Raw genomic sequence first — 12,640 nt, 5'->3', positions numbered from 1 at the left:
GGCTGGGCCTGAAGTCAGGGACCTGAGTTCAAAATGAGCCTGAAATACTTGCTGTATCTGTGTGCCTCATTTAATAGCTTATCTCCCAGGGTTCCTGTAGGAATCCAATGAGATGACTTTTATAAAGGACCCAAGAGACAATTGATAAATGATTCCCCTTCCCCCTACCCCACTGAACACCAACTAGTCAAATAGTCCTGGTGCATCTGCTTACAAGTTTTCCACAAGGTCCATAATGATGGTACAATCTCGGTTGTGAAACTTTTCATTCACAGAGGCTCCTAGGTGATGCAATGGATAGAGAACAAACTCTGGAGTCAGGAGGACCTGAGTTCAAATTAATTAATAATTAATTAACTGACAGCTGTCCAAATAATTAACTGATAGCTGACCCTTGCCTCCAAAAACAAACAAATACAAACAACAAACTACATTCATGAGATCTTTTATTTTTTTCTACCCACCAAACGAAATATATACTCTACAATGACAGGAGATTTCAGAACAATGGCCTCTTGACTGTGACCCTTTTGTTTATGGCCAGAGTTTAAGAACAGGCCGTTAAAGTCAAACTGAAGAGTGCCTTTCCTGTAGGGTCGCAGACATGAATAATCTCAGCCAGTCACTCATATTCGTGACACTGGCCACGAGGAGGCAGAGGAAGTGTGGAACCGGCGGGCAAACCTCTCACTGAGAACCAAGTCATCCTTTAGCCATCCTCAAGGTCTCCTAATACACACAGAGGATAACCAGTAACCTCCATCTGCTGACATTCTAAGTTACCAATAAATTCACTTAAAGATTTACTTTAAATTCACTTAAAATTTACTTAAAGTCGTAAGCTTCTTATTCTACTGTGCTTGACTGAGAGAAACTTTCTGACCTGTTTCTTACAGAAAACAGCATGCAGGTGTACTGTACTGCAGCCTTGGAAGAACAGATAGGTGGGAGACTTGGTCAACCTTCCACTTTATCTGCTGCCTTGACTGAAATCCCTCTTACCCATGCAGAAAGAAGTGAAATCTCTGGTCTTTTCTACATGCAACATGTCTGCATGAAAACAAAGAGTGCTGATGTGCAGTGAGAAACATGATGTGGGGCAGGAGAAAGGAAGGGTAGATGAATGGGCAGCAGGATGGGCCTGACTTAGAATGGGACCTCAGTCACTGGGTGACCTCTCTGGGACTCAAGCTTCTTCACCTGTATATTGAGGGGGACTGGATAAGAAGATGTCCAAGATCCCTTCAAGCTCTCAATCTACGATCCTATGATACTAATTAGATTCAGGAAGAATTCGGTCTCATCACAAAGTAACATTGAAGCAATCAATGTAATCACTAAAATGCTTTTATAAATCACAAATCCTAAATAATTTCTATGCTATAACATGTTTGTAGCCCTGGCACACTCATCTCAGGTTCCTCCAGAAATCTTCTCCTTCCACTATTCTCTTTATGTATTTATACATAACATATTTATGTATATTATGATTATGTTTATATATTTTTACATATTTCCAATCATGTGGCATAATGGATAAAGAGCCAACCTTAGAGACAAGAAAGACTTAGGCTCAAGTCTCATTTCTGACATGTTCTAACTGTGCGGCCCTAGAGGAATCATCCATCTTCTCTCAGGCCTCCAGGAAACAATATATAGCAGAGAAGGTACCACCCTCCCATTGGTGGGAATTTTCTTCTCAATCAGGGAGTTCCTAATGCCAATGAAAACCATGTGTCCAATCCCTACCTCCATCCTAATTAATGTTCAGCACAGCCAACCTTTGTATGAAATTTTCAGTGCCTATGAGAAGGGCAAGAGAGAGGAAACAAAAATGACCATACCTAGGGCCTGTTTTTCGTCTTCAACTGTTCAAATGTGTGCCAAGGTGAATGTGAAAGCAATGGAAATTACAGAAATGAAAAATAAGAGTATGCAAAACTCTATTTGTACGTGGCAGCTTAAACAATTTAAATCTCTAACTCACTTACCTCACTAAGAGGATCTCATCTGGGCAGATAAAAGGTGTCACAAAATCTAAACACTTAGAATCTGTATTTCATTTATTTTATGTAAAATAAGAAACCTGATTAACTGGTTTCAGAGTACAGTACATAAAAAGTAGCAGATCTGAAGTCAAGGGTCCTGATCTATCAAAATGCTTATACCACAAGTCACAGAAGAAAAGAGTGAGTGGTGGAGCTGGAAGAAGGAAAAGCCTATGTTGAAATACAGTGCTCACCTCAGCACAGCTAGATGAGCTTTTTTTAGCCTCAGTTTCCTCACCTGTAAAATGGGAATCATCATAACTGTGGTAGTGACTTCACAGGGTTAGCGTAAAGATAACAGTGAAATCATGTATGGAAAACAACTTCACAAATCTGAATCTGTGACAGTTGGCTATGGGAATGATAAATAAAAATAAGACAACTCCAAAAAGCTTAACTGTCACAGGAAGGGGCAAACAACATGCCACAAAGCAACTGCTGAACTACTGTGAGCACAGAAGTGCAGTACAGTCACGGATACCCATGAATACGGCCCATGAGAAAACTAAGTTTTGCTTTGGTATGCTCAAGGCAGGGGAGAAACAGATTGTAGCATAAAAGGTCTTGGAGTGAGAAACCCTAAGTTCATGTCCAGGCTTACATTTACTGGTTGTGTGGCTGTCAAATCACCTAAAATTTTATGGGTCTCAATTGGTTCATCTGTAACATGGGAATAATATAGTATGTACCTTACTACCTTTCACAGGGTCACAAAGTCATACAGCACTATAAAAAATGTGAGTTACTACTGTTTATATTTTAAAAACTTTTTGACATTTAAATTGCAATTTTCATTTACCTAGAAAATTCATTTCTCCCTAGCACTACATTCTTTAACCATGCAAGATCAACTGCATTTCTATACTGATGGCAACTCAAACAACAAATATCTGGCTTTAGCTCATATGTTCCTAAAACAAGAAACGCTGACTACAGACAGATGCACCCATTTTTTGCAGAACTGTCCCCCTATAAAAGTAAAATATTAAATAAAAGCTAGTCTTTCCAAAATGTCCACATCAAGGAATGAAAAAGGAAGTCCTTTCAAGTTCTCCCAAAAGCCTCATTTCTCTACTAACAGTGGAACAAAAGAAAATGTCTAGATACAGAAATAAGTATTGTCATTTAACATGAATCACCACAGGGCTTAGATCCAAATTCAGGTGAATTGGAGTTATTACTGAGAAGTCTTAACTCTTTAGCATCGTGGATGTCACATCCCCTAGAGCCAAGATGCTGGTCAGTGACTCATCTGTGGATGTACAAGGAGGAGAGGAACAGGGCAGCTGTTCCATTACCATCAGTCACAAGCTGGTCCCCACATCACCAAGTTTTTAGCATTCTCCAATTACTTCTTTAAGAAATTAAGGGTATTTTTTAATGAAGAGATTAGGATTTTAAGAGGATATTTATTTCATGTTTCATTTTATCTTTTCCCCAGTCTAGAGGAAGAGACAAGGAGTGCTAACGATTCCCCTCCTCTGTAGCCCCACCCAGTTTTCGACATTCTTCTCTTTACAGAATCTGACCCTCCCCCATTCAGCTCCCACTCTCTCCTATCCCCTCCTCCAGCTCTGAGGACAGACATCAAACAGCTGCACTAATCTCTCTTTCCCAGTTGCTGGTAGAGATGGAACAGCAATAACTCCCTAGCTGCCTGCCTCCAGGGGATCCTAGGAATCCACTCCAAGCTGCACACAGAGTTCTAACACCCAGCTGGATTTTTCAACCTCAACTCAAAGTGGCATCAAGAGTCTGACCAGTTTCACAAAGAGCTCATGTAAGCATGAGCACAGAAACTGGCAAAGTTAGAGGCCTTACGCCTCCGGTAGCAAAAGAAACCAGGAAAAAGGCTCCCTTTCCAGTACAGAGAACCCAGGATGTCTGGCATCAGACAAAAATAAATAAATATCTTCCAGGTACCCAGCTTTTTTTGGCCACTTCCCTCTTTATATTGCCCATCCGACCTCCAACTTTGCCCCACTCCCTAGATGATGGTAGAGGCTTAAGAATTCTTCACTCTATTTCCTCTATTTTTAGGATTTTGCTTTAAGTAAGGGCACAAGGCTGTGTGTGTTCCCAATACCACATTAACTTGCTTTGTACTCCAATCAATCTGCAAATTTAGAGGGGGAAATAGAAGGATGGGATCTCTGGCTGGCTACAGGAGCTGCTTCTGGAAATCCCACCTTGGGGCTCCCCCAGTGCTCATTTTCATTGTAATTTAGGAGAATCTAGGCTTCTCTGAGGTTCTTCAACTTCATAGCTTCTCTCTACCTTCTGATATAGCAACTTTTCAGCCTTGAGTCCTAGCCTAACTCACCTTTTCTGAGAGGGACTGATGAAAGGAAAGGCTGAATAAGCCCTTCTCCTCCTCCTTTATCACTTAGCCCAGGGGTTCTTAACATTTTATGCATCACAGATCAAAAATAATGTTTCTAAATTCATAAAACACATAAGATTATAATAAAAACCATTAATGTGGAAATGCAGTTATCAAAGAAAAACTTCTAAGCTCATGGTCTTCAGTTTAAGACCTTCTGACTTAGATGGACTGAAGCTTTTGTCTGAAAATTTCATCTCTCAGAGACAAATAAGATGCATCCAAAAACATAAAAATAAAATAAAGCCTTAGAACAGATATCACATGAATCTGGCAGATAACTTTTTTTCCATTAAAGGTCATGGTGCAAGAAACCACAAAGGAAATAAGTTCACCAATAGCCCTATAGCATATAAGTTCTGAACAGCCCTCAAATTAATAAATTAATAAAACATTTAAATACCAATAAACTGTTAACAACCCCAACACAGAGACCTTTGGACAGCTGTCCTACATCACAGTCAAATTTTTCATAATTCCATCTTCCACTTCCTAGCCACAAGAAAAAAAGATTTCTATATTAGTGCTGATTTAAGACATCATACCTCCTCCCTGTTTACCACCCAGACACCTAAGCCAGGTCAGCAGCAAACACAATGGTTCCCCAGGTGAATTTAGCTCTGGACATTTCTACCATAGCAATGCTTGGCCTGTCACCATCTGGTCTATTCTCATAGCCATGCTTGATATCCAACAGAAAGTACCATGTCCAACACAGCGGGTGCCCTCTTTTGCATGCACTTGCACATTGAAGCCTCTCATTCTAAATGTGAGCCCTCTGTCTGGCCCATCTATTTGTCTCCCCTTTTCTTCTCGGGCTGGAAATCAATTGCCACTCACTCCTGTGCACTGTCTATGATATGTAACCAGGTGGCCCACTAACACCAGAGTGTTTTTCAGAGTATATAATTGGTTATAACATACAAAAACAAGAAACTATGTAGTAATAACACGCTGCTAATGTGCAACGCAAAGAGGAAGAAAAAAACAGGCTCCACACTTAGCTGGGCTTGAGTCATTCCTCACATTCTGCGTAGACTTGAATTGTCTACGGATGATGGACTCCCACTGCCATGCGGGTCAACTAAAATTCTCCATTTAAACTTATCTCACTTCCTACTTGTTATTTCCTTTCTGCACCCCTAAAAGTGGTTCATTGCTTAGCGGTTACTAAGCCACCCACTCTCTGCTAAGGCTACCCTCTTAAAGCAAATGTATTAGGCCAAACAAAAGCAGTCAGTGATGAGACTTAGGGAAACTAAAGGACGGTTCTGTAATTAAGGACTCCTCTTGCTCTGTGCTATTATACAGCCGACTCCTACTACCTAACAACACTTGTCTAGAGGTTGCTTCTAACAGAAAGAAGGCTCCCCCTGCTCTCATCATGGGTAGGAGCCAACCTGCTTCCACCTAGGCAAGGACAGAAGAAGCCAGGGTGTGGCTTCCAGGGAGTCCAACAGGATGAAAGACTGCCTGGAGGGGCCATATCCATGAAGAAGCCACAATGCTCCTTCAGTCAACTCTTCAAAAACAATGAGCCCCATTATAATGTAGCTAAGGGCACCTGTCCCTGTAACCATCAGACAGATAGCCATGCAGAACTGGAGACTGCTCCTAACCCTTTTCTTCCCAGGGCCAAAGGCAGCTGTCCTTGAGAGCTCTTTTTCCTTTCTACCACTGTCCCTGGCTCCACCACGGGATGATTATCACAAAGATTCACATCAGAAAGCTGTTTATAATGTGTTCACAACAACCTTTTAAAAGGAAGCGTGGTTTGGTGGGAAAGGCTAGGAGACAGAGGATGGAGACTGGGATAGAGTCACCTGGGTGCCTACGGGCAAGTCACTGAAACTAGAAGTCTTAGTTCCTTCAGCTAAAAAAAAAAAAGACTGGACAAGATTACCCCTAAAAGCCCTTTCACTATCATTCGTTATACCCAGGTCTCTCAAACCCAAGTCCATTGTTATTTCTACCACACTTAGTTATGGCTCTTCTGGATGTGAACCACAAAGTGGATTTTCCCCTTTGATAGTTCCAATGGTTCACTTCATGAGCACATCGAGAATGGTCAGCCAACATGAACACATACACACTGTTTAATGTCAGCAGTCATGCTGGTCTGGGCACTTCCTTCTGCCCTTATTCCACATGCCTCTGCAGACTCAACCAGCCCATCAGCTCAATATCCATAAAAATGAAGCACTCCTTACCACCTTCCAGTACCTTACGTTCTGTCAAAAAAATTTTTAAAGGTTAAAAGAGATGTAGGAACAGACATCTTCCCTAGAAAGAAACCAGTGGGACACAAACGAAGTGATTTTTTTAAAAAAAGTTTTAACTTCCATGAAGTTTGTTTTTTAGCTACAAAACAGGGACTCAGAAAATGAGAGTGCAGTCAACTAAGATAATGTTTCATTCACTAAAAGATATGATATTTCTGTATTTATAAACAAATCACACCCAATTTCTCTGATATTCAACAACTACCTGACCCATGAGGTTACCCACATCAAGTGGATGTGGGTAGCAATTTTCAAGGCAAGGGAGGCTCTTTTGCTTGAGCTCCTCTGATAAAAACTACCTAAAATAAAAGTGTGCAACAAAAGAGTAGAACGCCCACCAGGAGAACTAACTTTAGCTCAGACAGTCATTTCAGAATGAATGGACAGAAGTGGAATCAGGAGTGTTATGCTCTGTTTTTGTCTTGCCACTCTATGACATTAAGCTAAGGCATTGTATCTCCTTGTGCCTCAAATCCTCCAGTGGCAGAATTATCACAATATTTACAAACCACCTTCCTACCTCATGGGGACGGGGAGTCTCATGTTCTCTGACTCCCCAAAAGGTCCTAAGTACAAACAACTATAAATATAACAAGGAAAAGATTTTCTTTGTCAAACCTGTCACTACTGGGGAATAGGTCACACAACATGGTTGGAAAAATTTGTTGTCCCCCTAATCCTGCCACCTTCCCCCGCCCCCTTATGGAAACTGATGCCCAAAGTAGGTAAGTGGCATTATCTTATTTTTCCTCATAACAAAGAAGCAGTATGATATTGTGATTAAGGATAATAATGTCTGACATGGTGCTAAGCTTCTATATAGTCGATCTTGCTTCAATAGCAAACAGGAGTTAAAAACTTTTGTAAAAGCTTTTCATTTTTAGAACTATGATTAAAAATCTATCCCCAGAAATAAAATTTTGTGAGAATACTGACTGGGAAACAAACCAAAAAACCCTGAGACATCTACTTTTTCACATGCATAAAGCTACATCCCAAGAAAATAAAATAAAAATTTACAACTACTTGTAAACATTTGCCATCTTTTCTGCTTCACTTGGTTTCTGATTTTCAAGTTGCCTGGCCCATTTCTCAAAACTATATACCTCTGAGCAAAGAGCAGTCCACCTGACAATTGTTTAAAAAATCTTCCATGGGCTAGCAAGAACCTACCCACCCTAGCCTCGGAATCGAATACTATTCCTCACTATGTAGCCTATATTGCCCCAATGTAGTTCACAATCCCTCAGACTTTTGTGCTTTCCTGTCCTCTTCTGCTCAAGATCAACACTATTTCCAATGCTCAAAGCATTTCTCGTATGCCACTCACTCTATAAAGCCCAATTCAAATGCCTCCTTCTCTGCAATGCTGCCCTTCCTGGACTCCTCCCTCAGCTTTTCCTGAATAGAGCTCAAAGCTCAAAGTTTTTGCTAGCTCTCCTGCATTTATTTTGTACTGCAATCATTTGGATTTGGGCTAATTCATTCTATTCAACTATTAAATACAGAATCAAGGATTGTGCTTTATTTCATTTCTGTATTATTCCAGGGCCTAATACAGTGCTTTGCACATGGCAAGTGCTTAATAAAAAAGCTGTTAAATCAACATTTCTGTGAGCTTGAGAAATTTAACGTAAGTATGTATATATGTGTACATGTACATTCATATATTCTATAAAACAAAACAAAAAACCCTGCAAGAAGAACTTAATACTACTGCCAATGCTTCAACATAAAATTCATTCCTTTTTTTGTTGTTCTTACACATTTAACTAAGAGTTTTGCTTCCCTGGAATAGGAATATTCAGGGGAAAAAATGCGGATGCTACCTCCAAATCAGTGATGGACAACATGAAAGAGCCTACTGACAAAGTAGTCAGTTTCAGAAGGGAACTGAAGAGAAGCTCTTTACTGAAAACTGATGAAAAGATCAAATGAGTATTTGTTACTTAATTATCCCTTCCTCCTCTTCTCTCTCCTATCCCTCTCTCCCAGCTTCCATGTTTCTTCTAGTCTTTGCTTAAGAAACAAAGAAGCCCCCTTGCCTCACCAAACAAAACAAAACAAAACAAAAAAACAGACACACACCAAAAAGAAGCAGTTTAAGCAAATTTTGGGCAAAATGGTATCTGTGGCACATGAAAAATATCATGTGAAGAAGCCAGGGTCTAAATAACCAAAGGTTAACACATGAGATGGTTTTCCTACCTCAGGGAGTTATCTGGATGGGTCTCCATGTGAGTCTCCAAGCCATACTTGCAAACAAATTCCTTGAAACATACTGGGCAGTGAAAAACTTCATCCATTTTCTTTTCTGCGTCACCTGACTGGGAATCTTCTACCACCTTAAAAAATGAATAAGAATCAAACATAAGCCACTTCTCACGGAGTCTTCTCAAGCAAGTCTACTTGCTTCAGAAATGACCAAGGGACATTAGCTGACAAAGAAAGCCAATCTATTTGATCTTCTCCTCTACTCTGTGACTGGATTTAGCCTAACTCTAGAGACCAAGATGATAAAGTAGGTGGTAAAGAAGTTCTCACTCATATTTTTTCTCTGTAAGGAGAACTCCCCAGCAACAGTCATAAATAAGGATGAAAAGCCAGAGAGCAAGACTGAATTAAAATTTAGGCATGTTAATTGTACTGTGCAACACAAGAGACCTTTTTGGCAGGTGTTAGCTCTTCTTTCTCCGAGTCAGCCTCGTGACTTAGTTTCCTTTTGGAGGTCATCCGCCTGCGTTTCAGTGGGGATGGGGGTGTTGTGGTCGTGGTACTGTTGGGATCCTTCTCATGAATCTTCATATGTCTGAAGAGAAAAAACCCCCAAAATTCTGTTATAAACCACAAAAATTCACTTCAGATATCATTTTCTAATTTTAAATTCTTACAAAGGAGTATTAAAATGTTTTACAGTCAAAGTCCAAATACAATTAATTGAAGAATTTTCAACATAATTTACACATGTGCTTTCATTTATTTCAAACTCAGAAACTTTGGTAGCTCTTTCTGTGAGCTTCCTTCCCTTTCTACTTGTTGCAAAGCTTAAACAAAAGCTATGGAATTTCTTGCTGTATGTGAGATGTTACTCTGGAATGCGATCAGCACCAACAATGTAAATAAGTTAGTTTTGTATTTTTTTAAGCAGGAGACAGAACAGACTTTACTGACATTCAAAATTAACATTAATTACTGCTGTCCTGAGGAAAAGGGGGAAACATGCTGAGATGGAAAGATGGAAAGAGAATTAGTCTTGGAGTCAAAGGGTGCAGGTTTGAGTTTAGACTCCATTACTTGCTACCTTGATAACTCTGGGAAATTCCAGGAAGAAAAATTTAAACTATTTCAAGAGATCTAACAGCATGCAGCTAACCAGAATGAGGACATTTTTTTAAAATGTATTTTTTATAAAAGTCATATTACTCAGCAATTTCCAAATCCAAAAGTTGTTTAAATAAAGATAAAGTATAGAATTAAACTAAACATATCAGTTTCTGTAAAAACCAGACAAAGATGTGAAAATGCTCTATTATTTCAAAAACGAAAGCTTGAGGTTGGGGCAGGTGATTGGTTAAAGTAATTATACCTACTGTTCTGGTCATTTGAAGATAATTCTGACCATCAGTAGGGATATGCTCTTTGATGGTTTTATGTTTGAAATCATGTGGCGGTTTTGCTTTGATCTGTTCATATTCTATCATTTGGCCTCTCTTGACCACGGGCGGGCAGGCAGGCAGGTGGGCCAGCATTCAGAAGAGTCTATGCATACATGGAGCACAGTAAAGTATAATATCCCATAGAGTTATCAAACATGGGCCCATGGCCCCAACAGCATCATGTGGTAACTATAATTGAGAAATGTGATTTATGTTCAGCTGAAGCCAATAAGACACAATTCAGAGTATTCCAAGTTTTCTCATCACCAGCACCCAGCCATCTCACTTCACTCCACAATATATCCAAATTCTACCTCTTACCCACATTTACACTTGCCAATATCTAACTTTAGATAATTAACAACATCTAGCCTACATTCCAGGTAGTATATATGTCAGGCCTATTAAAAACAGTTCAGTTATGGCCATTTCTTAAAGGAGCCAGCCTGCATAAGCTATTTGGCCAAAGTGTTGCAAAAATGGGGAAACCAAAACTCTTGTTCCCATGTGACATCAGCTTTTAATGTATAGTAATCTGTCTTCCCACAGGTATTGGATGTGTACCAAGCACAGAGAAGATCTCTTAAGTGTAATTGTGTAATTGAAAATCTTAACTCCTAATTGTGGGGAAGGCAATATTAGCCAAATGATTTTTTTAAACAACAGTACAATCTTTCCATACTTCTCACTTTACTCACAGAATCGTGTGGATCCAATATGTATAACACAGAAAGTGACTATGAATCGAAATCTACTGACATCCTGATCATCTATGTTACGAGAAATACACAATTATTTACTTTAAAAGAGCTCCAAACAAACAGTTTCAGGTTACACCACTGGAGTCTATAGACCTCTGGGGGTGATCTTATCCTTTGGAAGACTTGGGCAATGGACTTCACTTCATCAAATGCCAAAAGAAACAACCCAAGAACAACAAGATCCAAAGGTGTATACAGAAAGGAAAAGGAATCTCCATCTTCCCACACTGTAGCGCCAAAATGGTTTTACTTCCTGAAAAGCCCTGTTCAACTGGCACTAAACAGCACCAGAAACAGGACTATACTCACCATCTTTTCTTAGAAATTTCCTTTGTTAGAAGGGGGAGATCAGGGTCTCTGAAAAGCAGGTCAGGTGAGAGTCAGAGAGACAGATCAGAAGACAGATAAACAGCATTGCCTTCTGGAGGGAGAAACAGACAGACAGACACACACACACACACACACACACACACACACACACACACACACACACACACACACCAAAAGACTAAAAGACAGAGAAAGTGTGTGTACATAACAGGTGACCTTAAGCAAATCACTTAAAACTTGTTGGGCTTTATCTCCTTCATAAAATAAGAGAACAACGGTTGTTTAAGATTCTTTCCAGTTCAGAAGTCCTACAGATCTAGGTTTCTCGTTCTTAAACAATTTAAGTTCTTAGTGTGCTGCCATGCTTTGTTTACCTACCCCCTCCCACCTCTCCTTTTAGAGAGCTTAAAAAACTAGCTACTGACAAAAAGACTAATGAAGCGTTTATTATTATTAATGCCCCTGCTTTCTATTGTGCCAACATGTGTGGGTGACATCAATGGCAACCCCACAGGGCCACTTGTAATAATAACAAAGGGCAATCAATAACAGGAACTGACATTTATCTAATCCTTTTTTTTAAAAACACAAAGCACTTTCACACACTGGCCATATATGTCATTTTGAACCTCACAAGAGCCCTGTGAGGTCAGTGTTGTTATGAGCTCTAGGAAACTATTTCAGAGAGACAGAATAACTCGAGATAGGATTTAAACCCAAGTGTCTCATGACTCCAAGTCACGTGTTCTTTATACTTTTCCCATGCTTCCTATGGCAAGCTTCAAAACGCTACCTTTTCTTCCTCCCTGGCAAGACCACTGTCCCCTTGATAGAGATGGATGGAGTTGTACTATGGCCAAGCCCCTGCTTCATTCCATAAAAGCTGTGCATTTCCCATCATAAGAACATCATAAAGCAAAGCTGGTCAAACTCTTCTTTTTCAGACGTCATATCATCTTTCCACTTCCACCTTTAGTGTCCCTTTTCTTAGCTCCATAAAAATTAAATATTCATTTGGTCTAACATATTTCTTTGCCTTACTAAGGGGAAGGGGGAGGAGGAAAGGAGATGTTATGTGTGTGTGTATGGGTTAGGGTAAGATGTGAGGAAGCGAACGAAGGAGGAAAAGAAAAAAAAAAGGTTTCGGTATTTATAGGTTTGGCAAGCTCTGTACTGGCCA

General features: G+C 39.8%; 1 protein-coding gene across 4 annotated transcripts in view; it reads right to left on the bottom strand.

Annotated features, from left to right (window-relative positions):
* RREB1 (ras responsive element binding protein 1) overlaps window positions 1-12,640 on the bottom strand; it is a 136,667-nt gene that overhangs the window by 32,358 nt on the left and 91,669 nt on the right. For all 4 annotated transcript variants that reach the window (XM_072603746.1, XM_072603749.1, XM_072603747.1 and 1 more), the window contains exons 7-8: window positions 9,378-9,522; window positions 8,922-9,058 (exon numbers count right to left, since the gene is read on the bottom strand). In XM_072603746.1, the coding sequence (XP_072459847.1) occupies window positions 8,922-9,058; window positions 9,378-9,522 (282 nt within the window). The remainder of the gene's footprint in view (window positions 1-8,921; window positions 9,059-9,377; window positions 9,523-12,640) is intronic.

This window comes from Notamacropus eugenii, chromosome 4 (assembly GCF_028372415.1).
Source record: "Notamacropus eugenii isolate mMacEug1 chromosome 4, mMacEug1.pri_v2, whole genome shotgun sequence".
Lineage (NCBI taxonomy): Eukaryota > Metazoa > Chordata > Mammalia > Diprotodontia > Macropodidae > Notamacropus > Notamacropus eugenii.
Note: the sequence above shows the minus strand (reverse complement) of the source record. Positions and strands in the feature narration are given on the sequence as shown.